The sequence below is a fragment of the Plectropomus leopardus genome, chromosome 10 (genome assembly GCF_026936395.1).
Source record: "Plectropomus leopardus strain MGB_pleo_1.0 chromosome 10, ASM2693639v1, whole genome shotgun sequence".
Lineage (NCBI taxonomy): Eukaryota > Metazoa > Chordata > Actinopteri > Perciformes > Serranidae > Plectropomus > Plectropomus leopardus.
The window spans coordinates 29,806,793-29,834,504 of record NC_142185.1 but is presented as its reverse complement, the minus strand read 5'-3'; the positions used below and the strand labels follow the sequence as shown (position 1 = coordinate 29,834,504).

Here is a 27,712-nt window from a genome sequence, read left to right as displayed (position 1 = left end):
TTGTAATCTTGTATTTTTTCCTGCATGTTTTACTATTTTCTTGCTAAATTTTGGGTGACAGGGATGAGGTTTGGGCTCTGTGTGTCTTCTGGTCTTTTTTTTCTCTGCAAACTTTACTAACACTTAAGTTCTCACTGAAAGCTGATAAGGAAGTACTTAATAATGTCTGTCAACACAGAAACATGCAGGGTGTGTGTCTGTCTTTCGCCCCCCTTACTCTCCTGTAACACTGTCTATTCCCTGTACACACTTCCCCTCCCTCTCTCTCTCCCTCTCTCTGAATGCCACGGGCCTCTCACCCCTCAGTCCAGATTTAGACCTCAGTCTTTCCCAGACATTCAGACCCAGCTGACTCTAGCTGGCCGGTAGTGTACAGATTCCCTCGTCTCTCTCGTTGTTTTGCATCCAGTACTTCCTTCTTTGCTTCCTCCCTGCCTCTGCCCTTTTTCACCATGTCTGGAGTTCTTTCTCTGACATGGTAGCAGAGCCTGACAGATGTCTGAGCTGGACGGCGGGTCGAAGGTCGTAGTCGAAGGTTTCGCCGGTCCGTCTGGTTCCACAGAGGCGGACCTCTGGCTACTCTCTCCCAACCATGGAGCGTCTTGCAGAGGTAAGCCTGCTGACTCACCCTTCACCCCCTGTGATCTGTCCACTTCTTCCGGCTGCTGTTTGTTTGCGTTGGTAACCGAAATGTGTGTGTTGGTGTTTTGGATATGACTTTGTAACCAAGAAGCTGCAGAGACACAAACACTAAGGCTACTTTTACATTGTAGGTCTTGACAACCACTGCTTTTATTGTTGAAGCTGTAAAAAAACAGTTAATGTGTCATTCAAAGAATATTAAAAATGCCCCATGAGTGTGTAATGAAAGTGCGGTCAACATGAGTTACGGTAATTTATTAAAATCTATACTTCAAAGCACATAAAAAAACTCTACAGATTCATTTCTGATTGCATTATGATGTCACTTAAGTAACATTTTTACACGATTGGTGTAACAGGTGCAATTCAAAAGGGGCAGAGAGTTATATCTTTAAGATACTGTCTCTGGTCAAATTTAATAAGTTTTATTAAATGGCAAAGTGAATTCAAAGCAGATATTAAAAATACTTTTGTTTATGATTTTGATTAAATAATTCTGCATGCGCCACCAAATTTTGAGACTTTTTCTTGATTTACACTTAACTTACTGATGTAATGCAACTCAACCCTTATCTGGTCTGCTACTTAGATGTCTCTGTGTGGTGCATTAACACTATATTTGTAGCTGTTAAGCTGTGAAATGTCAACATAGTCACTGAAACGTAGATTTTCACTTTAATTGATGCAATCATTCTGTTAAGTCTATGTTTAGTATTATATCCTCTTTTTCTCACATCTTTAAAAAGCTTGACAGTTTGTTTACAGCCAAAAAACAACATTAAGATCATCAACATCTCTCAGTTACTATTTGAAACCTCTGTAATCGCCAAGGAAATATCAGCAAATTCACTTGACCGTCCTGAAATGTTGTGGAAATGTTCCATAAAACATGATATTATTTGCATTGAAGCCATACAACCAAATGGCAACATGTCCTTTAAGGTCACCACATGGATAAAAAAAGAACTTCAGAGTGTGCTCAGCACATGTGGCACAGGGATATATATGCTGTAAGTGATGATGCAGGTGTAAGATACTGTAAGCTGTATATGTCACACAGACAGTCACTGTCCTTCACTTCGCGAGTTCATGGTGGAAATAGAGCAGGTTCCACTTCCTCAAACTCCTCCTAGGAATTTTTAGTAGCTCCTAGAAATACGGGAGGTTGTAGTCTATTTAGGATATCATAGGTTTTTGTCCTCTGACATGGGTATTTTTGTAAACAGGATTTCCCCCTCCTTTCTTCATAATCCACACAAGTACAGTTATAAAAAAACTCTGTCCAAATCAAAATGCAATTGAAGCACTATCAAGAAAATTTCAAATCAACAGGCTGTGATATAACCATAACGCTAAGCCATGTGACGCTGAAGAGGGTGATGAAGAAAAAGACGGTGAAGAAGGTAAAGAGGCATTGTTATAAAAAACAACCCACTTTGTCCAAATCAAAACACAACTGAGATGCTATAAAGAAAATGTCAAACCAATAGTCTGCGATATAAACTGTAATCTTAAAGCCATGTGAAAAAGAAGAAAACAATGTAGAAAAGGAGGGTGAAGAAAAGATGATGGAGAAAAGAGGGTAGTTAAAAAAATGAAAAAGAAGAGGAGGAGGGAGAAAAAGCTGAAGACTACATAACTGGAGCAATTATCTCTTTAGCGCATTCTGACATCCCTGTTCCTCAGTATAATGGAAGACTAATTGTATGTTTATGAGTAAACGTGTAAAAAGTCCCGTTAGCAACGTTGGATCCAGCATTTTTTTTGGTCACATCCGCCATCACATGAAATATTGTCCTTTTGTGATGCGTCACAATGGAGATAATGACTCACACTCCGATGTTACCACCCAAAGAAGTTTCTAAAAATTTTACAAACATCTGTTTCAGTGAGGTTTAAAAACTAATTTGTTCCTACCGCTGTTTAAGGCTGCACGGATTGTGCAATAGTTTGTTGATTTTTAACCACTGGGTTGTGTGCAATATGTGTTATGTGCAGTGTATGTGCAGTATTTTGTATTTGCAATGTGGATTATGTGCAATTTAATGGTGTGATTTGGTACAGCTGGTGCTGTTTTTTTTCATATGTAGTCTATTTTATTGTAACTATGAAGGCATTCATAGTGCAGTATCTGAGTCCAAGACAAATTTCTCTACCGGGACAATAAAGTATAATGCATTTTATCAAAAAATATTGTAACTGAAAGGCCAAAATTCATAGGATAAAAGACGTTTTCAAATATACCCATATGCATGTTGAAAAGGGCCTAGTTACTTGTGCAAATGCTTTTTGCATTTCAAAGTTGGAATCCAGACTTTCCCAGTTTAAATTTCCAAATTCTCACCTCCAAGCGCTCCAGGTGCATGACATCAAACATGGATAAAAGTAAACATGGCTGACAGCAACAATTTTTGCAACAAAAGTAACATCTGCACCATTACTCCATGCCACAAAAGTTTAGACACACATGATGTGCACCAACAAGCTCACAAGCTCTATAGTGGCAGGTGTGCATAACTATCGAAACCAGTCAAGGTGATAAACAAGTGACAATAAACAATTCAATGAAAAGCATTTAAAAAAGTACATAGAGTGAAAAACAGTATATACTACAAAAGTACAGATTTTCCTTAGATGACCCAACTGAGCTTCGTGCACTGTAATGTCTTTGTTGGCAGCCTGTCTTAATTGATAGGACTTGATAGGAGTCAGTTGTGGCATCACAGCCTCGATGCTGACGTCCACCAGCAGGTTCTTGGCTCACTGCCTTGACATGCACCAGATAACCTGTGGACACTCCTCACAGCTGCTTGTAACACAAATGTTTTCAACACCGTCTGTTCCAACTGCATGTCTGCAACTCCTGCCAGAATGCAGATGAGACATGTTTAGCTGCGAGTGAAAAGTCACCGAGGACAGGTGCCATTATTCCCCCACAAATCCTCAGGGTGCATCTGGACTGTCCAGTGCAAGTGCTCTGTGCGTCCTCTGCAACAAAATGACACTTCATTTCATGTTACGATCAAATTTTAAATGACCCAAAGGAATACTGCAACAATTTGCAAGTGTACTGACAGTAGAGTAAAATAATATGATCAATCTTAATTTAATCTAAAGCCGTAACCATGGTGAAAACAAAAGGGGGGGAAAAGTGTTTTTACACACTGCTTATAATTCTCTTCAAAGGTCAGTTTAGAGTCTATGACTGTCCTGAGGTCAGTGAGAAAATGATCAATTACCAATCAGAAACACAGAAATGAAGATTGCAGAGCTGTGTGTAAAATTAAGTCAGTCTTCAAAGCAGAAACTCTAAACTGTTTTCTTTTGCCAGGTCCCGTTATTTGAGATGGATCAGGAGGAGGACGAGGAGGAGGATGTTCTTTCAATGAAGAGCAGAGGTGAGTAAAAGGGGATTTTGTAATGTTGCATGTGTACAGTTAAGGAAGTTGGTCATTAATTGTCACATACTGAGTGTTATGTTACAGCTATTGTGTTTAGGTCCACTTTTATTCTCTGGCTTTTAATTATGTTAAACCTGGTTTTCTATCTTTATCTGTTTCTCTGGGTTTATACTGTGTTAAAACTATTTCAATCTTGTTTTTTTCATCTATGCACTTATATTTCTCTGCTTTTATAAAAGCAATATGCCTTCATATTTTTAGCAAGTTTGACTTTGGTCCAAACCCCTTTATCGTTTAAAGTGCCATGTAAATGAAATAAAGTCGAATTTGTTTATTTGTAGGTGGCTGTGCATATGCAACACATGCTCTTACAGGCACAGACCCCGACACCTTCATATACATGAACTTCATGAAGAGTCACTGCTGCTACGACGCCATCCCTACCAGCTCCAAACTGGTCATTTTTGACACAACACTACAGGTATGGGATACATTTTTTTTCTTTTCTTTTCTTTTCTTTTCTTTTCTTTTCTTTTCTTTTCTTTTCTTTTCTTTTCTTTTCTTTTCTTTTCTTTTCTTTTCTTTTCTTTTCTGGCTAGACCACAGCATGCAACATTTATTTAAACATTTTTAACTGATGCGTGTCACAGTGTCTGAACAGGTGGCACTGCCGCTATGAGGAGAAGAAGAAAATCAGACGTGTTACAGTGTTGGATCAGGTGTCGACACAATGACAGAATTCTCCGTTTATTAATCAGTGGCAATAGGATCATTCACAAACTATCAGTATCGGCGGAGCTTGGCTCTGATAGCGGCTGCAGGCAGCACAGCCTCCACTGGTCACGCTTTTCTCTTAATTTAATATAAAATAAACCTAAAATATGTCTTCAGTTTACTCAATGATAGTAAAGAAGTCGCTGACGGAAAAAGGTTGGGAACCACTGTACACGGTCCAGCCATATACTAGGTTTTAACCTATTTTGTTTTCTTTGCACATTCCCTCTTTTTGACAGCAAAAATACCAAAACTGCTTAACAGGTTTTAATTGTAATTATTGAAAAACTGTTTTATCAGGTGAAGAAGGCTTTCTTTGCTCTGGTGGCTAATGGTGTGAGGGCGGCGCCACTGTGGGACAACAAGCTCAAGTGTTTTGTGGGTGAGCCATAATTTCTGTCCCTCTCTCTTGCAAATACATGCCCTCTCTAAAATAATAGAGGTGATTAGTACAGAAATTATTTGAAATTATTTTTGTGCTGAATCATTAGTGTGACCCATATTTGTGCTTCCCTTTTTGGTGATATATTTGTGCTTTACAATGAAGGTAAACAGCACATTTAATTCTATGTAAGTTTTTAAACATGAATAGTGTTTTACTGCAAGATATCACATTACTCTGCAGTGAGCTATTTGGTTAAAGCAAGCAAATCTGTCCACACACTTAAATTCACAAATTTTCTAAGAGACATTTCCTTCTTGGATTTGGAATATATTGCTACCCTAGCTAAGGAGACTCAGCTACTTTGCTAGCCAATGCTATTGAGGTTCAGCAAAATTAAGCAGAAAAAAGGCGCCACTCCATGGATGTATGAAAAACATTCTTGTTGGTGTTAAAACTTTTTTTTAAATTAGATATACAGGCTGCATATTTATAAAATTGCAGAATGCAAGAATCATATGCTATTTTACATATACATTTTTGTCAAAGCAACACAAAGCTACTGGAGAGGGGCTGATAAGTCACATGTAGCTTCAGAGCTGCAAGTTGCCTGGCCCCGCACTAAGCATACCATCGAGTACTCGATGGTAAGGAGGGATGTAAAATTTAAAAAGATAGGTATATTAATTTTAAAAATATTAGTCATGGATAATTCATATTTCATAGATAAAATAAAAATGTTAAATGAATAAAAATAATAAATGAAATAATGATAAATAAATAAATGAAAAATGTAAAATTTGATAAAATAACATTTTATATTAAATATTCCTATTTTCATTTCAGTAGTTAACAACAGTAAACTGTCTGACAATAGCAATGAAATTAATGCTTGTTAACTGCGCTGACCAAGGAGTACTTGACTGAAAAAAAACAATTTATAAACAGGGTTCAATATTTAAGCAAGTTTGAGAATCATTGATCTAAACCACTTACTCTGAAATTATAACAAATAATGATAACTTAAAATCCTCCACGCCTTGCAGAATTACTCTGTGTTTGTCATCCTGGATTATGAAAGAATGACAGGTTATTGTTATCATGCAAAAATATCAAACTAATAGTCTGGTCTTTTGTACAACACAATGAGAGAAATCATCAAAGCCTTTATGTTTAAAGTGTATTTGTTTCTTATTTTCTCTCTCTCAAAATGATTAGCTAATATCAAATAGACAGTTTTGCCTGGATAAAATACAGAAAAAAATAATTCAGTCATTATTTCAGTCAGGCCATCCAATCAAATATATACATAAAGAAGAATTACTATGTGGCCGAGCAGTCAGCGCCAACTTTCCATGTTTTTATAGGCTGCTATAATAATTAATTTGGTAGCGAGAAAGTACTGGGGCTCCAAACATGCCTGCGTTTAATAGGTGTGTGACCTACATTGGGTTGAAGCCCAGGTCCGAGGGTTCAGGTTCCCTTACAGTGTGGCGTTGGTTTCAAATGATCCTGGCCTAACATTTAAAGGAAATCAGGTCAACTACAAGACATACAACTACAAGTCTTATATTACAACCCCATCACCTCACTGAACACAAAGAGATCACGTCAGTAAGTGTTAATGTTCTTGTTGTTATTTCAACAGCAACCGCCTTTAACAAGAGTGTCAGGTGCAAATCCATCAGCCTGCATCCCAAAGATTTGAAACAGACTTTCGGCCCATTTTTATAATGTTTCTTTTAAACAGAAAACAAAACTGTTGGATGAATAAATAGTGGAAATATGTATTTGCTGACTGTGGATCCTTAACACTACGGGGCAACAATATAAAGTTTGGAAGAGAACAATACTAATTCACACTGCTACTAAAGGTTGTGGTTATGTAAACATAAACAAAGTACCTTCCTGTCATTGCAGCAATTTACTAATGCTTATTTTCATGTGATAATAGTCAAATATGTGTCCAAAAAAACGGGAAACAGGGAAGAATGAATAGCCATAGCATCATGTGACCTATGAAAGTGAAAAAAAGTGTTTCCATTGTAGTTTTACAAATTATGTCCTTTTCAAATCGACATGTAAATCTGCATTTATAGAACAGCTAATAGGCACATATCTCTCTGAAATGACCTGCGATTGGCCAAAGTCTACCGTGACGGGATACATTTTCTAGAGCCTGAAAACAGTAAAGAGGAGGTACAGAAGTCCAGTTTTTCTCAGCCCACTTTAATTACAATATGCTCAAAGTGTTTTTCTCCCAACGATGCCCAAATAAAACTGCCTACCTCTGCTTTAACTGCAGTATACACACACACACACACACACACACAAACTCACAAGTTGAGTCAATGATATTTTATGCGATCTACTGTTGGTGACTCGAAATTAAAACACGTGTTTACATTTGCAAACGTAGATCTCTCGCTCTCTCTTTCATTCTCTCACTCTCTCACAGAGCTCATCGAGACCAAAAATTCACAGTATTTCTGACAACGCTGACGTGCTGACTCACTATGAATAACTGAGTTATGGGAACACACTTTGAACAGAACATTTTTAACTTTGTGGGGATAAAACTTACTGCTGATCCTTTGATGTTTCTAATGTGCCTGTGCATATGTGTGTGTTTGTGTGTGCCTGCAGGTATGCTGACCATCACTGACTTCATCAATATTCTCCATCGCTATTACAAGTCTCCCCTGGTGAGCTGTGTGACCTTTGGATGTAACATTTGTATCAAATTAACACATTAGACCCATAACTCTGGGGTACATCTGTAACCATTTGGTGTTTTGCTTATACGCGATGCACCCTGTCAGATTTACTAGTTACACACACAAAAAAGCAGGAACTTAAAAAAGCAAATCTCATGTCTATACTGTGATCCCGATGCTGAGATGTTGTTTTGTTTGCAGGTTCAGATTTATGAGCTGGAAGAACACAAGATTGAGACATGGAGAGGTCGGTGCAACACAACATTATCCTCACACAGTGCAGAAAGTGTTCAATAAAAGAACTGATGTTGGTTGTTAAAAACTACTTTTGGTAGTTTGTGTTAATACCTTGTGTTTCTGCAGAAATCTATCTTCACTCTGTCAACAGACTGATCAGCATCACTCCTGACTGCAGGTGAAACCAGCCTTCAAAATAATTGATTACACTAACTTAAAGTTTCATCACTTCAAATGTGGTTTTATAATCTCACCATCACTAACTGACAATTTCGCCTCAATTTGAAGGCCATTTACTGCATATACCAAATACATATGATAAATTAATACTCTGTTCAGTCCAGTCATGAATGATAATATCCAGTGCAATAAACCTCAGCATTCACTCTTTTTATAATAACAATAATATTTATAATATTTCTTTGGCGCTATCCATCAGAAACGCAACCACATTGGAACTTTTCTATACATTATTGCGCACATGGAATAACAAGCCTTTTTCCAGTCAGAGTTTAGAGTTATAAAAACAACAACATATTAATGACTGGGTGATGGTGCAGACATTTAATTAATTTTCAGTGGAATGCACAAAAATGTGAATATCTGTGTTGGACTTGGTGTAAAGGTTTGAACAAGAAAAAAATGTCAACAAATATTCCATATTTTTGTTTCGTTTTTTCATCTTTTCCCCGGAAAAGGCCTTAAGTATTATGTTAACCCTTTGAAACCTGAGCAAATTGGTTTGATTTCTATTAAGCCACAGGGTAAAGGCAATGAGAAATTTAACAATACATAGCCAAATAATAAGTGAGAAATTTGGTAAAAAAAAAAAAAAGAAATTTACCTGAAAAAAGGACAAAAATAGAGAAAAGTAGAAAACAAAACCACTTATGTAAAATGAACCTTAAAAGGGATTTTTTTTTAAGTATACAATTTTGTTCTGTAGTGTTATTTTAAATATAATTTTAATAACTCTAAATATAGTTTTCTGGACATTTTCTCCTTTTTTTGGATTATTTTCTTTTTAAAAAAACTAATTTCCAGGTTATTTTCTTGTCACCTTTTACTAATTTCTCATAAATTCCTGGACATCTCTTGTTATGTTGTTCATTACCTTTTATTCTTCATGTTTGAGAGAAATCAAATCGTAATGCTCAGGTTTCAACATGTCGTATGCTGTAAAGCCCTCTGAGGCAAACCATGTTTTGTGATATTGGGCTTTATAACTAAAATTGACTTGATTTGACTTGATTTGTTGTATGATATTTTACGTTGTCTTAAAACTTTTGTAATTAAACAAACAACTTTCTTGCTGTCTATCAGCAGGATGCAATAATCTCATGTCAGTGTTCAAAGTCACTGGAGCTGTGGTCTGTTACATTTAAACTCCCACAGAAGAAAATTAAGGGGCACTGTTGCCAGATTACACCACATCCATAATGTGTTTTGTTATTCCATGTAACAATCTTCACATGTAATTATTAGTATCTTAATAATGTTTTTTTTTTATCTTTTTCCCCTCAGTCTGTTTGATGCCATCTACTCCTTGTTGAAGAATAAGATACACCGGCTGCCCGTCATCGACCCAGCATCAGGAAACGTCCTCCACATCCTTACTCACAAACGCATCCTCAAGTTCCTCCACATCTTTGTAAGACTTCTTCCCTGTGTAACACTTCTTTAAGAATATTTCAAAGCCACAGCTGAAGGTTTGGAATATTGATAAACATTAAATATTGATCGGTTTCCTAGAGAGAGAAAGAACAAAGTTACTGAAAGTGTATTTTTTTGTTTGTATGATTTCTCTCAGATTTTTTAAAAAATTTAATTTGGGTTTTTTTGATATTGTATACTGCCTCTGTTTCCTCACCTCCTCTCCAGGGGTCTATGATTCCTAAACCCAGGTTTCTTCAGAAGCGGATCAATGAAATGGCGATCGGTACCTTCAAACAGATTGCGACAGTCCAGGAAACGGCCACTGTTTTTGACGCTCTAACCATTTTTGTAGAGAGAAGAGTGTCCGCTCTGCCTGTGGTAAATGAAGAAGGTAGTCCAACATCCTGCTTCACATTTGGTTCAGAAAAAGGTCATTTTGTTAATTATGTTTTAGAATCAGTTCAACACTTTGGATCTGTTGAAATGACTGCAAACGTCAGCTCTTCAGCTATTTGTGCGTGATCGTCAATTTTGTTTTTTTGACTGGTGTCATAACTTGCCTGATCATCATTATTCAGACAAACTCACTTGTGATTTCTTTCCAGTGGTCATTTTCTTTTATGCATAATACATTTCACTTGATATCTTTCTATCTATTCTGTCTGTGTGTACCATCTATGGTTTGTCCATCTTTCTGTGTCTCCTCTACAGGTAAAGTCGTGGCTCTGTACTCCAGGTTTGATGTCATTGTAAGTTCGTTTTGCTCATTTTATAACTCTGTGACTCACTCAATCCTTTGCCATGTTTAACCAAACAGTTTGTTCTCTTGTTTTTGTGTGCTGACATTGCATTGAGACATCTACTCCTACAAAGAATTCAGTAGTGATAACATTCAGAAAGACACAATAACATAAACAACCATATGCTGAAGGTACTATAAAGGACTAAATTAAATAATAACAGGAAATATCATGTGATTGCTAACAATTGCACAATAAAACAATAATCATAGTAGAGACCTCAGACAGGTCAGACCACTATGTGTATATCTTTAAATGTTCCAGTTTTGGCTAAAAATGATGACAGAAATAAACAAGCTGGTCGATTTCATGTATCTAATTCTTTTTTCTCCATCATTCAGAATCTCGCAGCTCAGAAAAACTACAACAACCTGAACATGACGATGCGTGAGGCCATTTCCTCCAGAGCCTGCTGGGTGGAGGGAGTCCTCAAGTGTTACCCTTACGAAACCCTGGAGACCATCATCGACCGCATTGCAAAAGCTGAGGTAACTCACCTCCCACCATGATATTGCCTTACTCGCTTACAACCCACAACCTAATGGTCAAGTGTGGTTTTATATGCTAAGTAACGGTAGTTGGCTGCCCCACATCACATTTGATTGGATGCATTTATTTGACCAGCCCTCGGCATTAGCAATCAAGATATTACTAGCTAAAAACACAATATATCCCTGCTGAAAAAAACAGCTTGACCAGCTGCTGTGATTGGTTGACTCTGCTGTAAGCATTTGAAGATTTGCAGCAGAGTTCCTGCCCCCTCCCTCCATTCTAGCATTAACTGAATTTGAGTTGCTACAGAGCACTAAGTTGGGGTGTGTCTCCCTCATGCTGCTGCTGCATAATTTATAACGGAAACAGCATGTGTGGACTGTGTTGCAGTGTGTACCGTCTGTTGATGTTAAGAGACACAATTAATTAGCTAACGCTAGTGTTGCATTCAAGCCAAGCTACATCTTTCAGGAGCGTACATAATATGTCATCCTTTAGATTTTCCCGGAAAAAATATTCATGGGTCCTTTACGTAGAAAACAGTCCACAGGCTGGGCAACTGAGAAAATTGGGGAAGATCTCAGTTTTTAAATAACATTACACCCTGTTCATCCATTGGCAATGAAAAACCATTCCATGTCAAAAGTAACATACTGAGCCTAATCTCTCTCCATCAGACTGTCTGAATGCCACAGCAATCAAATACAGTCTGAAAGTACTGCCATTTACTGTTTAGAACTGAAATCTTGATTCTATGTCTTTGTACTTTTCTTTACCTTCATTACCTTACAGTATGTGCTTAGTGTCGATTAACTTGAACTTGATTGGCTGTAATAACAAACTTCTGTTGGGTTTTTCTCTCAGGTGCATCGTTTGGTGTTGGTTGACAAAGATGATGTGGTGAGAGGGATTGTCTCTCTATCTGACCTACTACAAGCCCTGGTTCTCACTCCTGCAGGTATTGATGCACTGTACTCCTAACTCCAACCCTCCTGTTCATCCTTCGCTCTTTCTTTTTCTCCATCGCTCTGCCTTCAAATCCTCGAAAGCTTCCTGCTTCATCTGGTGATCTATGGTCCTCGTGTTCCAACTGACCGAAATCTTCTTCATCTTCAACTTTTCATCCCCCTGAAGACAATGAGGGTCTTTTTTCTCCTGCTTTTTCCTGTGAAATTTGATGGTGTCAGAGTTGCAACTGACAATTTTCTCCAGCTCTGAAATCTCCCAATCATTTCAAGAATACTTGACAAGGATATATTTAATCATCAACCAAACTACACCCCTCAGGGATTCATCTAAAGCACCCCTGCTCCTTAAAGATCAACCTGACAACCCAATAGCCAGAATAAATGCTTGCATTGTAAGTTTCTGCAAACCACAGGACGTAACATTGATTTAAATTTGGTTAGGTTTAGGCACAAAGGAAAAGCAGCAAAGTCTTGAACAGTGATCTGCAGTTTGGCAGGCGTGTCCTCTAGTGTTGATATGATACATTTAAAATGGACGAATATAATACGGTCTGCAGAAACATATAGTGCTAACATTCATTTCTGGGCACTGGGCTGCAAATAACCAACTTCAACCAACCACCTCATCTGAAACCTCACTGGGAACCAACGTCCTTGAAGCATCAAACAAAATGTCCCCGGCATCTGCTCTGATACAATTTGCCCTTGGAAAAAAAAAAAAAATCGCCTTTAAAACTCTCTCCAGCCACAGTCAACTTTGCTTTAACTATAACATACTTGATCTTCCAATCCGACTCTAAAACCACTTCAATTACATCTACCAAAGTCCTGCAATCGTACCTCCCATCAGCCAAGCAGTTTCCCTCCTCTACATTCTACAAAGTCCGACTCTGGACCTCCACACCCTCTCCCAAACAACCCTCTGTCATCAGCCATCCTGCTGCAGCTCCTCCCCTGAAACCACTGTGCCACCAGCACCTCTTAGGCAACACATCCCAGGTAGGAAGCCCAAACTAAGCTGCAGGTGGCTGCCTGTCTTAGCTTGCATCACCACTTTTTCTTTGAGTAACAAGATCTCGCTGCTGCCTATTGTGGTTCTTCTGTAGATTCTCCAAAAAGATTGATGACATGAGGGGGAAATGGTACCCATGTAGATATAACTAGACCAAGCAAAATAAATTAAACACACCTGTGTGTCTTGTTCACAACTTCAGTTTTCTCTTTATTCTGAATATTCTGTATATACCCTAATAAGGCCATGAATCTTCAATTGCCATCAGTCTTCCCGAATACTGTGACTTTTATTCCAATATGGGTCCATTCCCACTCATCCTTGCTTTAAGAATCTTTTGACATGTCATCTGCCACCTGAACATCACAAGTATTATGTGAACAGAAACAAGTTGTCTGCTTTTACCAGTGTTTTAGTAAAATACACTTTTTAGTCGTCAGCATGTAAGAGAGGTTTAAATGTAATGTTGTGTTTTGGGAGTTAAAGTGATGTCACAGAGGCTGGATTGATTTACTTTAGTTGTATGCGTAGCATCCTGGCTGGTTGTCTAGATGTCACTAAGAAGGGCCTCTTCTAGCCTGACATGTCAGAATATCAGGCCATGTCTCCCACCCAAAAAAAAAGGTTTCATGCTTATTTTATCATTTCTACATCAGCAAATTTGAAAAAGATATTGCAAACGTTAAGGTTTAAAGTTTATTCTGACTTCATAAAAGATGAGAAAACAAACTCACTATATTTAGTGGCTCTCATTTTGAAGAGCATTTAATCATGTGACCCTCATCAGCAGACAAATTAAAGGCAATTACACATCGTGGCTGGGTTTTTTTTCAGCAATGTATTTGCACGCCAATATAACATAATGCAAATATTATGCTGTGAAAATGCACCAGATTTTGCTCCCTGAATGAAGCCATTAACTAGTCATGTCACGCCTATACTTATGAGGTTTACAAAACAACAACATTGAGTCTCCGGAGTCCGAACCAAGTCAGCAAGCTTAGCTGGTCCTTTCAACCTCTATAATGGCAGCGCCTGCCATATCCCCTTCTTTGCTCTCACCTTTCAGAATAAAAGCCCCAAATACATGCACTGCATAACTATTTACTAGTGAAATTAATAACTATTTCATATTTTCGTGTCATTTTTTAATCACCCCCCTGATGTGTAAAGTTTCATCTAGACTCTAAGACTTGTTTTCCATGTTGTAACTGGTCGAACTCCATCTGCCGATGAGGATCATGTGTTGTGATCTAAAGCTTAAGACCAGCCACGAAATGGACCTTATGGTGAGGAGTCAACATGTTAAGCTGAAGACCTGACAAACCAAGCCTGTATTATCATTCTTCACATCTGTCAGCATGTTATTACAGCATGCTGCACTTACATCATACCAGATTTACCCCAAAATAAAAGCAGCCATCTTGGAGGAAATATTTGTTCCAGTTGGATGTGCAGTTTTGACATTTCCTGCTTGGTTTTACAATTTCTCCACTGGTGATTACCTCTGCACTTTGAAGATGATCAATTACTTTATCAAGTTATATGGTGTAACCAAAATGAAGCGCCACCAGTTACTGATTTTCAAGGCTAATGAACCAAGGGTGTAAATGAAGTATCATCCAGTTTATCTGGTTCGTCTGATATGATGTGAACATGTCTTTAAGTTTCAGCAGTGCTGAAACAGTCTGTGGCATTAGACTGTGTGCTTTAGTGTCTGTCTGCTGTCTACAAATATTGTAAATGTTGAATAGATTGGGCACCATCAATTTTGGACCTCACTAAACATTGTTTTTTTTTTAAGTTTTTCTTTGTTCTTGTTAACTCTCTTTTCATCTTTTCCAGATATTTACAAGGGGTCGTACATTCAAGACTGAAGAAAACAAGATGGGGATTGATCACGTTAAACAAGACTATGAGGTGACAAAGTCAATGAGAGGTTAGCAAAACAAGGTTGTGGCTAAAAAGTCACTGGTTTCTGTACCGGTCCTCAAGACAAGTGTGAAAAGAGAAAGTGAAAATTTCTACTTCCAACAACGTGTCTTTCGAGGTGGTTGCCAGTAGAAGACTGTGGTTGCTACCAGTGTTGAACTGTATCACAAGTGTGGCAAAGAAAACAGCGTTGAACTGATGTTGCACATCCACAGACTCTTAAACTGACCTTGACTAAAGACAAATTTGTGGTTATTTTGCAAGTTTTAAGGTGCTAATGCAACATGACAAGAAAAAAATCGGTTATGTGACATTTTGACTTGGCTTTATGGTCTTGTCATGAATACAGATTAGTCATTAATTCATTGAAAATTTTGGATCTTGGAATTGTGATCACATTTTTGTAAATGCACTTATGCTGAGGTTACTGTGAAAAGAAAAAGAATGAAAAAACCTTGACATTTTTAAATTGTGCTGGATGTAATGAGTAATTAACTTTAGAGACACTATATTTTTGTTTTGTCACAGGGTAATTTAGTTTTGATGTAGTGAAGAAAAAGACAATACATTATATATGTATATATATATATATATATATAGATATATATATGTGTGTGTGTATATATATATATATATATATATATATATATATATATATATATATATAGTCCAAAAGACAATATCATGCAGCAGTAATCTAGGACAGATGCTTTGTAAATAAATAGCTACAAATATTAATAACAAGCTAATAAAGGGGTTAATATCATATGACCAATTATGTCATACTATTGTAAAACCATGGTAATTACACATGTAATATCCTGGTACTAATTTCCTGAATAACACAAAATAAATAAAATAATAATAATATAATGATAATAATACACTTGTTTCATTTTAAAATAACTCTAATGCTTATTGCTAGCTCGATTAGTGATGCAATTACAGTTGTTACAGGTATGTTACAATTATGCTTGTCCATAATAATGGTAATGCTAATTTTCGCAAGTGAAAAACAGACTTTAAACCATTACAACAAAATGTACTTACCTGAAAAATGTAACCTCTGACTCCTTAGGGGGTCTTTTAGTACAACCAAACACTTTTTTAGGCGACCAGAACATTACAACTTGCCTTAATGAACTGAAACAACACTAAAATAGCAACAGCTACAGCTATGGCTATATTTGGAAAATCATTTGGAAAATCTAAAAGAGCTGCAAGCTTAAATATTTTAGACTGCCATTCAAGCTAGCGAAGCGTTTAACCAGAAGTCAATCGCTCCACCAGCGGCCACCCGCTCGGGCACACTAGGCCACCGTAAGTCTCCCGTAGATCCTGGTATTCAAAACCTGAATACCCGTGTTTCAAGCCCTAATGAGCAGCTCTCGTAGGCATGAACAGGGCCCTGCCTCTGTAGCTGTATGCCTACTTATTTAATACATCCATGACATTGTCGCCATGGTAGCAACTTGTCAACTCATGACACTCACCTGAACTTTTAGCCCTAATAACATTTATATATTGAGTTCTATGAAAATATACCAACTGCATGGTTGTCATGAGTGTTGAAATTAGGTACAAAGACCAAAAGCATTTTTGGGATTTTTTTGCGTCAGGCTGTAAACATGTTTAATTCTGCTGTGTATATGTATATTTGGTCCGCTCTGCCTGGTGATCAGACAGCTGATGTGCGTCTGCTGATCCTCTGACTGACGAGGTGTAACTGCTCTGTTTACCAGGGGTGGATTTGTTAACTCTACCACTTTCATACATCCTGGTCACATGATTTCCAGTCTCCCTGCACACATGCACACACACAAATGCACATTAGGTAAGTATCTCTGCTGCTTCTGCTTATATCTCAGTGTTGCTATAAACATGATCTAAGGCAGCTGATGAATGTTATTTTATTGTTAAAGAGACAGTTCAAAACAGAATATTTTTCCTCTTACCTATGGTGCTATTTGTCAGTCTAAATTGTTTCGTGAGTTGCAGAGTGTAAGAGATATTGGTCAAAGAGATGCCTGCCTACTGATAATAATACACTCAATACCACAACTTCTACCAACAATATTCATATTACTTCTTGTATTGGTTTTGCTATTTTGGCAGCTACTACCAATACCAAACGACATACATACAATATCCACCAGTGCTTCTTCTTCAATAAAATAACATAAAAGAAAATCAGCAAAAACAATAAAGTAACAAAAATATATAAATTAAAGTGAACTACCTCTGGAGACTCTTAAACTTCCCAGCAGGTAATTAAATGATAAGAAGCTCACCATACATCAACCACATGCTCCCTCTGTTTTACAACTTCATCCTCTGAACAAACATTTAAACCACCAATCACTCTGTCAGGCTGTTACTTCACCCTAACGTCTAACTCTGACTCTGTCTGAGCCAACACATGCACACAGGATGCAGCGGAGCGTGTCCAGCTGACAGAATTGATGAGTGACTCCGACCTCTGACTGCAGCCATGGATCCCAGACTAAGGTAGGAGACCAGTTCTGTCCTTTGAGTACTGTGGCGATGTTTGCTGTTGAAGGCAACAGCTTTTTTGTCTTTTGCTATAGTTGGATTTAACACTTAGCTCTGTGTAGTTAAGCTTCTGTGATCCAGACTTAAACAAAAAAAAGAAAAGGAAAAAGGGTCTTTCAAAAGCTTAACCCTTTGAAATTTGAGCAAACTGGCTTGATTTCGTTTAAGAAAATGAGAAGAAGGTGATTAGCAACATATCAAGAAATGGCCCCAAAATTAAGAAGAAATTTGTAAAAAGTTATAAGAAAATAACCTAAAAATAGGAAAACTAAAAAGAGAAGTCTCAGTCCTGACAATTGTGCTACTATAATGCATAAAGTTGGCACTTTGCACGTTGCGTTCAGGTGGTTAATTAACCCAGCCTACAATAGAAGAAATCTGTGGGCCAAAAGGAGCTTAAATTTGAGCTGCTGAGTTTTGCGTCACTGCGGACTCTGAAACAGTTTCATCTTTGTTATTTAAAAAGCAACAATATACCTCATAATGACCAAACATTAAAGCTTATTTACAAAAAATGGGTGGTTATACTCAGGGTTTTTTTAATGGAAAACCTGAAAAACTCATGGAATTTCACAATCACATTTCCCTGTCCATGACAAGTCATGGAATAAATAAAAATAATTGAAAGTTTTGGAAAAGTTATGGATTTTTTTATATGCAGTAAAACAGTAATCATCAGTGGATAACCTTCCACATAATGTAACATAATGCCAAATTTATTTTCTGTAGCAGTCGACATAACGTGGCTCTATTATGCATCATGTGACAATGTTTTACCCCAAAAATGTTTCTTCATTTTCTCCTCATGTTCTGTCTCTTCCTTCATGCATGCCCACTAGCTGAAATTATTTTTCAATAGAGTTGAAAGAAATTCTGGGCAATGGGGCAACATGGATTTCTTAAAAAGTTATGGAAATATTTTGAAATTTTCTTGATGAAAATGTGTGGGAATGCTGAATACTGCGTATCGTGCTGTTGATCCAATTTTAGTCACTGCACAAAACACAGTATTTTATATTTAACAAGGAGTTAGTATCATCAGTTTCAACACTATTATCGCCATGTAAATAATGTTTATAGCCAGTTTAATAACTAATTATCAACCATTACCAAATACTTAAAACAGTAAATAAAATATTATAATGTGTGCAACAATTTACTGTTAAATAGCATCATTAAACCTTTGCAATTTGGAAAAATTGGTTTGATTTTTTTTTTTCAAAAACATTGAAAGGAGGCAATGAGCACCTTGAGAGAAAAATGACCCAGAATTTAGCAAGAAATTAATTAAAAGTACAATAAAAATACCCCCCAAAATTTGCATAAAACAAACAAACAATAAACACGGGAAAGCTGGAGAAAAAAAAATCAAAAACTAGGAAATGACCTGAAAAAGAAAGGTGCTTAAAAGTTACAATAAATCTGTCTGAAGGCAGTACAAGAAAAGTGATGCTGATCCTGGTTTCATAGGCTTAAGGCATTACTAATAATGAGTAAATATTAATATTTCATTTTTTTGTTAACAGCAAAATAATAATTTACTATAAAATTGACCGTTTGGTCCGAAAATTAGCAAGATATTAAAAAGTAAATTACCTGAAAATAAAAAAGGAGAAGAATGATTATGGTAAAAATAAATATAAAAAGTGCTAAAAACTAAATGAAATGAAATAATGTTTGTTTGTTTTTTGTAACATAATTTTAGATATAAAATTATTTGTGTAGTTTTCTTAACATCCTTTTCTTTTAATAAAATTTCAGGTAACTTTCCTGTCAAGTTTTACTTTTTTTTATTTTCTTGCAATTTGTGGCACATTACTTGCCAAGTTGCCTACTGAAATAGACATTTTCTAGGAAGTCAAACCATTTTTCTCAGGTTTCAAAGGTTCAAATACTTTTAAAAGATTTCTGAATGCAGCAAAATAAAACTGATGTTGATCCAGGTTTCAAGGGGTTCATGATCAATTTACCATCAATTAAGGTTAGTGTAATGTTACCAAAAACACTGCCGAGTTGAAATCCTCTCCTGAGAACATTCTGGCAGCATTAGTAAACAGAGAAACTTTCATGTGAATAGCTGTTAGTGGAGTGAGGAGGGCAGGTCCTTTCACCTAAACCACAAACTAACCCAACACTCCAAAGAAGCTGAGCCGCTGGAACCACAGCAAGTTAAACATGAAGCGAGATAGGATCAAAATATTTTCTTTAGAACAAGGAGGAAGGAGCAGAGCTGGACGCTCGGGTTTAATTAATATGTAAGTGAATTATTGGGGCATGAGGAAAGTGAGCTGCTTTTCCATGAGGACGAGCTAAAGGATGTTTCGATAAGTCTTTATGTACAGTGCATACATGTCAGATGAGTAAATAATGTTGACCCGCGAGCTGACAGGTTAATTCTGTGCTGGAAAAGAGCTAGCGTCACTCAGATGATAAATGCATGCTGCACAGTTTATCCTGAGCAGAGAGAGATGAGGAGGCAACAAATTCTCTTAAGTATTAAAAGCAACTAAATGTGAGTTGTTTGGAGAGATGTTAGTTTGAAGATGTAAAGTGAAGGACCTGAACCCTCCTGGTGTCTGTTAGTAAAAAAAGAAATCTTTTCTGGACGTCAGCAGAATGGATAAGTCGGACAGTCCTGCAACCCGGCGTCGGTGAGCAATTTCAGTTTAAAGGATTTCTTATTTTCTTTAACATTAGAACAAGGATGTAAGGATGGATATAACAAGGCAATGAGCAGCGTAACAAGAAATAATCCCCCCAAATTAGAAAGAAGTTAGTAAAAGTTCCAGGAAAATTTCCTGTATATTGCAAAAAAGAAGAGCAGAAACCACACAAAAAAAAGAAATGACCTGGGGGGAAAAGTGCTAAAATAATATATATTTCCATAACATAATTTTAAACATTTAATCACAATCAAAATGTAGTTCTCAGTACAATTTTTATTTTTATTTTTTTCATTTTCCTAATAATTTAATTTTTCCTTTTTTTCATGTTAATTTTCATGTCACTCTTACTAATTTCCTGCAATTTTCTCATTCTGCATTTTTCATGTTGTCAAAAGAAAAATCAAACTAATTTTAAAGGTTTAAATCAAAGGCGTCTGAACGCTGCACAGAAAGAAAGATTATGCTTAAGGGTTGAAGGGAGACAACAGGTAAAAACATTTTCATGCGCTGGTATATTTCTGAGGTTTGGGGCTATTTTGGTTCCATAAAATGGAAAATGTCCAAAATACACATGTAGGGGTTTATTGTAGTTCAGATTTCTGTTCTGGAAATGTATTCAGAAAGCATATATTTAATTAAAAAATCATCCAAATGACCAAAATATAATGTTCTAAAAATGATATTTTTCTTATACCTTCAGTAGCACTTCCATACATGTGCTCTGAGAAACATTGTTCTTAAACTGTCTATTTGCCCACACGGTTTTTACAAAGTAGTGAACCTTACAGGGTCCTTGTTTGCGAGGATGCCCCTTTCATACCCAGTAAAGAAATAAAGATACTTTAATCTCTTACCAATGAACCTGTTTACTTGAGAAGTGTTCCAGACAGGGTTTTTTTTTTAATAACAAAACATTACACAACTTTCCCAGTCTTTTGTGGCCCCTGTCCCATTTTTGTTACATATTACAGGCATCAAATTCAGAATTAGTATATATTTAAACAAACCAACAATATAATTTATCAGTTTGAACATTAAACATCTTGTCTTTATACTGTATTAGACTGAATAAAGGTCAAAACTGGTTGGCAAATCATTTTTTTGGAATCAAAGTTATACAACATTCACCCAATATTGACATGTAAACCCATAAACAGATGTACAGCTAAACTGGGACTTCAGCGAAACTGTTCCATTACAGTGTCCTGTAGTTATGAAAGTAATTTGTAGCAGAGAAGGTTGAAAAATAAAATTTGACTGATTGAAAGTTATTTCCCTCTTCTTTTCCTTTTCTGCAGAAAGGCCAAGTTGATGTTTGGCCTAAAGAAGAAGAAGAAGAAGAAAGTCAACACAGACCTGGTCCTGGCAAACAAGGGAGCTGTGGGTAAGGCCTGGAAAACAAACACACACACACACACACACACACACACACACACACACACACACACTCACACACAGACTCACAATCTTGGTTGTATTTACAGTTCAATGGAGTAATTATACCTGTCATATCACTGTGGGTGAGACTAACCCTTGTCAAACAGTCACATGTTGAATACCAGTGTAACAGCAATTATGGGTCATTTAGGTCTCTGAGGACACAAACCACCAGTCACCACAAGATGTCTCATTGTTTAACTTGTGTGCTTTTAAATGTCCACTGAAATGATTTTAAGGTGTTCATTGTCCTCTGTTGCTTCTGCACGAAACAGGATGTGGGACCGAAATCATTCAGCGGGCTGCAGCTGACATGAACACTGAATATTCTAAAATCATTTTAGAGTCGCAGCACTAAAACAGGATTTTACTCCAAAATCTTTTGTATTATGTCACTAGGTCATGTTGCCTGCACTTGTCAGCTTGAAAGATGGCCGACAGCCACAACCTCAGACAGTTTGCAAAGATTTATAATCATATAGAGCAAAACCTAACTGACCTTTTCCACTCACAGGGAGTTCACAGTTAGTATGGACCAGATAATTCATGTCAGGCTTTATTGACCTCTTTCACATGGCTACGTTGAGTTCTGCAAAATAAAGTGTGCGTGTGTGTGTGTGTGTGTGTGTGTGTGTGTGTGTGTGTGTGTGTGTGTGTGTGTGTGTGTGTGTGTGTGTGTGTGTGTAGACAGTGAGGTCGAGGTGCCCCCTGAAGAGTCTCTGCTGCTGGAGGGAGAAAACACTGAGGAACCAGGAAGCTCTGAAGTCAAAACCAGAATAAGACCAAACTATAAGAGGTATGAAATAATTCACACAACATAACATTCACATACAATATTTAAGAACATTATTATTATTATTGCAGTATTATATTGAGTATATCAAATTTTTAAAGTAACAGGAGGGAGTGCTTTGTCTGTATGTGGGTTACTCTGCTATGACGATCAGTCTGGATGAAGGTTTTATGTATTCTGATCATGAGTTACTGTTTATGTGCAAATATTTCCAACCCAATCACCAGAATAATTGTCAGGCATTGTTTGTTCCTGCAAACCACTGATAAGTTACACTACTACGTTTTTACAGAGAGGATACATTGAAACTTTACCTTTCTTGATGTTTCACTAACAATGTCATAAATTTGTGGTTAGGGTTCGGCACAAAAAACACTATTTATGGTTATGAAAGATTATGTCTTGACTTAAAATGACCTCTTTTGTTTGCATAATCCCGGCAAAAAAACATAGCACTATTTTCTTCGCACTATACCAGCAGGAATGTCTTGTTGAAAAATAACTTCTTTTCACAGCACTATTCTGGCAGGAAACACAGCAGCAGATTGCTAAAAACGCCCACATTTGGTGGTGAAAAAACTGGTTTTGTTCTTTGTTGGTCTGCAGTCCAGTAGGCATCTGCCTAGGTGACATGCCAATTATCATCGCTTCCACCTCCTGGTGACAGAGTCTTCTCATATACGTCATCAATTTAGTAACGTTGATACATGTATAAAACGTAAAAATGTAATGTATCTGTGGTTTGCAGAAACATAAAATGCCAACATTTTCTTCAGGCAATCGGGCTTAATATTTATGCATATCCCTATCAATCATAAGATTTAGTTACTGACCTGTACAGTGAAACTTCCACAGGGCCAAACTGAAAACTTGCATCCAGAAAAGTGAAGGGAAACCACAGAGCTTTCAGGTAACAGCACACAGAACACACATGTACTTTACTTGGGTCATATATGTCATTTTCAAATGTAAGAATAAACCTGAGCAATTTTCAAGGGAACACGGAATAACAACAGTAGTCTTGAAAAGAGGAAAAATGTTAAAAATGTTTCTACAATGTGAATGCATCAAGACAAAAACAGAAAAAGACAAAACCTAATACAAAGTATGATATAAGGCCTAATTGGCAACAGTAAATTCTGACAAAATGCTTTTTATCTGTATAATGGGATATAATTTTTTTGTCTGGCCTGTAGATTGCCATCAACATCACCGAAGGCAGGCAGCTGGTGGGAGAAAACATCGACCCCAGTGTGGTGATTGAGATCGGTGATGAAAAGAAACAGACTTCTGTCAAAGAAGGGACCAATGCTCCCTTTTACAATGAGGTAAGGATAAATCTGGACTACCTGAAAAACGTGGAGATTTTACTAATCTGAGAGACCCCTGATGAATCATCTTTACCTCAGTCTAACAGTCCCACAACTCTTCTCTCCATTAGTATTTCGTGTTTGACTTCTTTGCACACAAAGAGATATTCTTTGACAAAGTCATCAAGCTGACAGTAAGTTTTTTAAAAAAATTAAAAAACATATCAAAGACAAGTTCCGGTATCATGTCCAACACTGCAATTGATAAATTCAGAAAGCCATTATGCTAATATTCTGCTTTGTGAATTTTTCTCTCTTCAGGTGATGCACTCCAAAATGCTGAGGAGTTTCTGTGTTGGGTCCTTTAAGCTGGATGTGTGGACAGTCTACAAACAGCCAGGTAGCTCACGTCTTTCTGACATGTCTCTGAGGTTATTCAGAGAAGAGGTGCACATCGTTTTCGAAGTGCTTCCATTCTGTTTTCAGTCTAGACGTCCTTCTACTTTCCCTTTCTTGCTCCCTCAGGTCACCAGTTCATCAATAAATGGGCAATGCTGACCAATCCTGGTGACATCAGCACTGGAGTCAAAGGTTATGTGAAGTGTGATATCAGCGTCTCGGCGAAGGGAGACGCCATGCAGCCAGGGCAAAAAGCGCATGATGCCGAAGAGCAGATAGACAAGTATAATACCCATCCTGTTGTTACTTTGCAGTATTCGTGTTATTTATGACCAGTAGGTTTTCTGGAAAAAGTTCCAGAAACTGGAACAACATTAGATATCCTCCATAGAGGGCTCTACTATGCTTTTTTCTACAAGTATATGTTATGTTTGCATTCTCTCAATTTCATTTATTAACAGTGGTCGTTATATCTCTTTATATGCAGATGACACTGCTTTTTTAGATAACATTCGACCGATCACCTCTGTGCCTCTTGGAAACACATTAAAGGTTGTTTCTGCGAATACTTATAGTGCCTAGAGGATGGATCCTATTTTATTTATTTTTTTGTAATTGCTGACCCTGGTACCTTTTGCAATGCTCCAACATTTCCACTTAGTTAATTTTAAAATCTTGTGGGCAGATGGCATGGATTTTTTGGGCACATTTAATCTTCACAGAGAATGAACTCTCCATTGTCGACACTTTCAGCTTTTACCATATAAAACAGTCAGATCAGTATGACAAGTCTGAAAATTTGATGTAATTTAAAAAAAAAAACCAATGAATCAGTCCAGTTTGTGATTTTATCATACATCTTTGTACAAGGCAGAGCGAGAGAGTATTCCTCATGTATCGAGGTGTAACATAAATAAATAACACTTAACAAGAATCAAACATTTATATGGCACAAAACAAGTAGTATAAAGTGCTTAAAAAAGTCTCATGTAAGTTCAGTATATTGCAGCCTGTTAGAGTAATTAGCTGGACTTGCTATGTTTGTTTATCTCTAGTTGTTGCTGATAAATCTCTTTAAAAAAGTCTTTATAAGACTGGAATGCATTAAAATCTATTGTTTGTGTGTTTTTGTGATATTGTTTTCCTCAGGAACCTGCTGATACCAGAGGGTTTTCCCTCCGAGCGACCCTGGGCTCGTTTCTATGTGAAGGTGTATCGAGCTGAAGGCCTTCCCCGAAATAACTCCAGCATCATGGCCAATGTCACCAAGGCCTTCATCGGAGACAACACAGCACTCATAGACCCATATGTAGTGGTCAGCTTCTTCAAAAATATGGTGGGTTGAATATAGACTATTAGCAGATGCCATTTTGCAGTTATTGTACAAGTTTGTGAACAGCAGGTGTGTTTTAGGGCAGAAAGCCTCAAAGTTGTACAGGAATTCAAAAACATATTTGTAATTATTGACTTACAAATTTCTTTTACGAAACATGTATAAAAAGTTGTGAATATAAGAAGAAATTTGAGTCAGACTTTCAGTGAGCCATTTCTAGCTTTCATCTCATGTTTGAAATTTCGCTGTAGTTGTTTCATTTACTGATGTGTAAATCTTTTTTTCTCTCCTTTCAGGGTCGCACATCCACTCAGAGGTCCACAGCAGACCCGGTGTGGAACGAGCAGATCGTCTTCACAGAGATGTTTCCCCCTCTGTGTCAGAGGCTGAAGATCCAGGTTTGAACCTTGTTATTATGTAGGAGGTGGAAGGACTGTTTTTCTGCAAATTTCTGCACCATTTACACAATTTAAATGTACAAGTCCAACGTACATAAGTATGACACTATAGTCATGTGCTCCTCTGATGCTCCCATTTTCAGATTTGGGAAGTCACTCTTTCAACTGCGGTGCGTTTATGATGTAGTGGGTATCTACAGAGATTGACTCGCTCTTGCAGTCAGCCTCAAGTGGTCATTCGACGAGCTGCAGTCTTTAGCATTTACGTGCTGGTATCATTTTTCCACCTTCACTTTGTAATACAAAGCGATTTTGTCCCTGACTTGTTACTGCACCAGAACATTTCCCTAATACCACAAAAATACCCAATTCGTTATTAGGATTAAAACTAATAAATACTTTTTCTAACTGATCTCGGTCACCCTAAGTGGACAACAATGATCTATTGCAACCTAATAATAATAATGCAATATGTAAATTGATAAAAAAATATATATATTATCGTGTACCAAAATGTTTGCAGACTTTTCGAGTTGTTCTTCACATGAACTTCACATGTACTATTTTTTTTTTTTATTTGGACCCCACATGAACGCAGCATACATGTTACAGTATCCCAGCTTTTCTGTCCTTATAGGTCTGGGATGAAGGAAGCATGAGTGATGTTGCCATAGGAACCCATTATTTTGACTTGAGGCGCATCTCCAATGAACAGGACGGCGACAAAGGTGAGGAGAGATGAAGGGAGTGATGGGAATATGTGAAGAAAGGAGGAAGAGTTTAGGCAAAGGAAAAATATGTTCAGAGGAGTGAGGAAGGAAGCGATGACAGACAGGAGTCATAATCCAGTTGGGAGAATTTTTTATACAGGTTTTGATTGGCTCATTGTGTCTTTCATTTGTCTCTCTATCTCAATCTCTCTTTCTGTAGGATTTTTACCAACTTTTGGTCCTGCTTGGATTAATCTGTATGGCTCTAACCGAAACTATTCAATTGGTGACGACACAGCAGAGCTTAATGAGGGCATCGGAGAGGGTGTGTCCTACAGGTCAGGTTAATATATAATGATTATTCAAATATTTTAACTATGAGGAAAACAAATAGATTAATAATTAAACAAAAAGTTTTTTAATCCTTGCTGGTGTCAGGGGTCGAGTCTACATGGAGCTGACAGTGGAGATCCTATCAGGAGGGATGGGTTCGGAGTCCAAACTCAGCAGGATGGCGAAACCACTGAAGGACATTAAAGCAGGAAAAGGCGGAGGAAAGGATGGGAAGACGCCTGCAGGAGGAGGAGCAGGAGCAGCAGCAGGAGGAGCTGCTGATGATGACAAAGGAAAAGCCGTGGCAGCGGAGGTCCTGCCTGTGGAGGCTCCTTCTGTGGTGAGAAGTTTTCTGTTAATGACATCTACAATGATCCCCTACAGAGAAACACAATGTAGTAATTTAATAATACTATGTGGTTATGTCGCACTAATTGGTTATTAATTTTTCCTTTATTTTAATTTTTTTTTCACTTTTTTACAATGCCTTTTTTTCTGTAAAATTAAACCGTAAATTTTGAAACAAAAAGTCTATTTCAAAAACACATAAAGGAGTAAATGGAGATGTTTCTGTGTAAAGCCGAATCCAGACAACAACGAGAGCTTTCTGCTGTTTGGGGCGTTGTTCGAAGCCACCATGATTGACAGGAAAATTGGAGACAAGCCCATCATCTTTGAATTCTCCATGGGTGAGTCGCCAAATCCACTATTCTCACTCTTTTCTCTCCTTGTGTTGTTTTTAAATAGAACAAATTGTTGTTGAACCG

The 27,712-nt window shown here is 37.2% G+C and overlaps 2 protein-coding genes across 4 annotated transcripts in view; both read left to right on the top strand.

Moving 5' to 3' along the window:
- The first annotated feature begins 324 nt into the window (after positions 1–324).
- prkag3b (protein kinase, AMP-activated, gamma 3b non-catalytic subunit) lies at positions 325–15,854 on the top strand. 3 transcript variants are annotated; one of them, XM_088083538.1, is made up of 13 exons: positions 325–610; positions 3,974–4,040; positions 4,385–4,524; positions 5,118–5,199; positions 7,846–7,904; positions 8,118–8,163; positions 8,280–8,331; positions 9,678–9,804; positions 10,035–10,200; positions 10,521–10,558; positions 10,951–11,097; positions 11,966–13,068; positions 14,927–15,854. In XM_088083538.1, exons 1-12 carry the CDS (start codon positions 593–595, stop codon positions 12,080–12,082), a joined length of 1,059 nt encoding a protein of 352 aa, XP_087939664.1. In that variant the 5' UTR covers positions 325–592; the 3' UTR covers positions 12,083–13,068; positions 14,927–15,854. The 3 variants fall into 3 exon arrangements, with proteins under 3 accessions (XP_087939664.1, XP_087939666.1, XP_087939663.1); XM_088083540.1 differs by lacking the exon at positions 3,974–4,040 and having other exon boundaries at positions 327–610; positions 11,966–12,059; XM_088083537.1 differs by lacking the exon at positions 325–610 and having other exon boundaries at positions 11,966–12,059.
- A 3,975-nt stretch (positions 15,855–19,829) lies between these two features.
- fer1l6 (fer-1 like family member 6) overlaps positions 19,830–27,712 on the top strand; it is a 54,496-nt gene continuing 46,613 nt past the window's right edge. The window contains exons 1-14 of the mRNA XM_088083536.1: positions 19,830–20,217; positions 21,531–21,616; positions 22,357–22,465; positions 23,318–23,372; positions 23,659–23,790; positions 23,904–23,966; positions 24,094–24,172; positions 24,298–24,454; positions 25,321–25,507; positions 25,801–25,902; positions 26,540–26,630; positions 26,833–26,950; positions 27,051–27,285; positions 27,526–27,634. Of these exons, the coding sequence (XP_087939662.1) occupies positions 20,183–20,217; positions 21,531–21,616; positions 22,357–22,465; positions 23,318–23,372; positions 23,659–23,790; positions 23,904–23,966; positions 24,094–24,172; positions 24,298–24,454; positions 25,321–25,507; positions 25,801–25,902; positions 26,540–26,630; positions 26,833–26,950; positions 27,051–27,285; positions 27,526–27,634 (1,558 nt within the window). The 5' untranslated portion in view covers positions 19,830–20,182. The remainder of the gene's footprint in view (positions 20,218–21,530; positions 21,617–22,356; positions 22,466–23,317; positions 23,373–23,658; positions 23,791–23,903; positions 23,967–24,093; positions 24,173–24,297; positions 24,455–25,320; positions 25,508–25,800; positions 25,903–26,539; positions 26,631–26,832; positions 26,951–27,050; positions 27,286–27,525; positions 27,635–27,712) is intronic.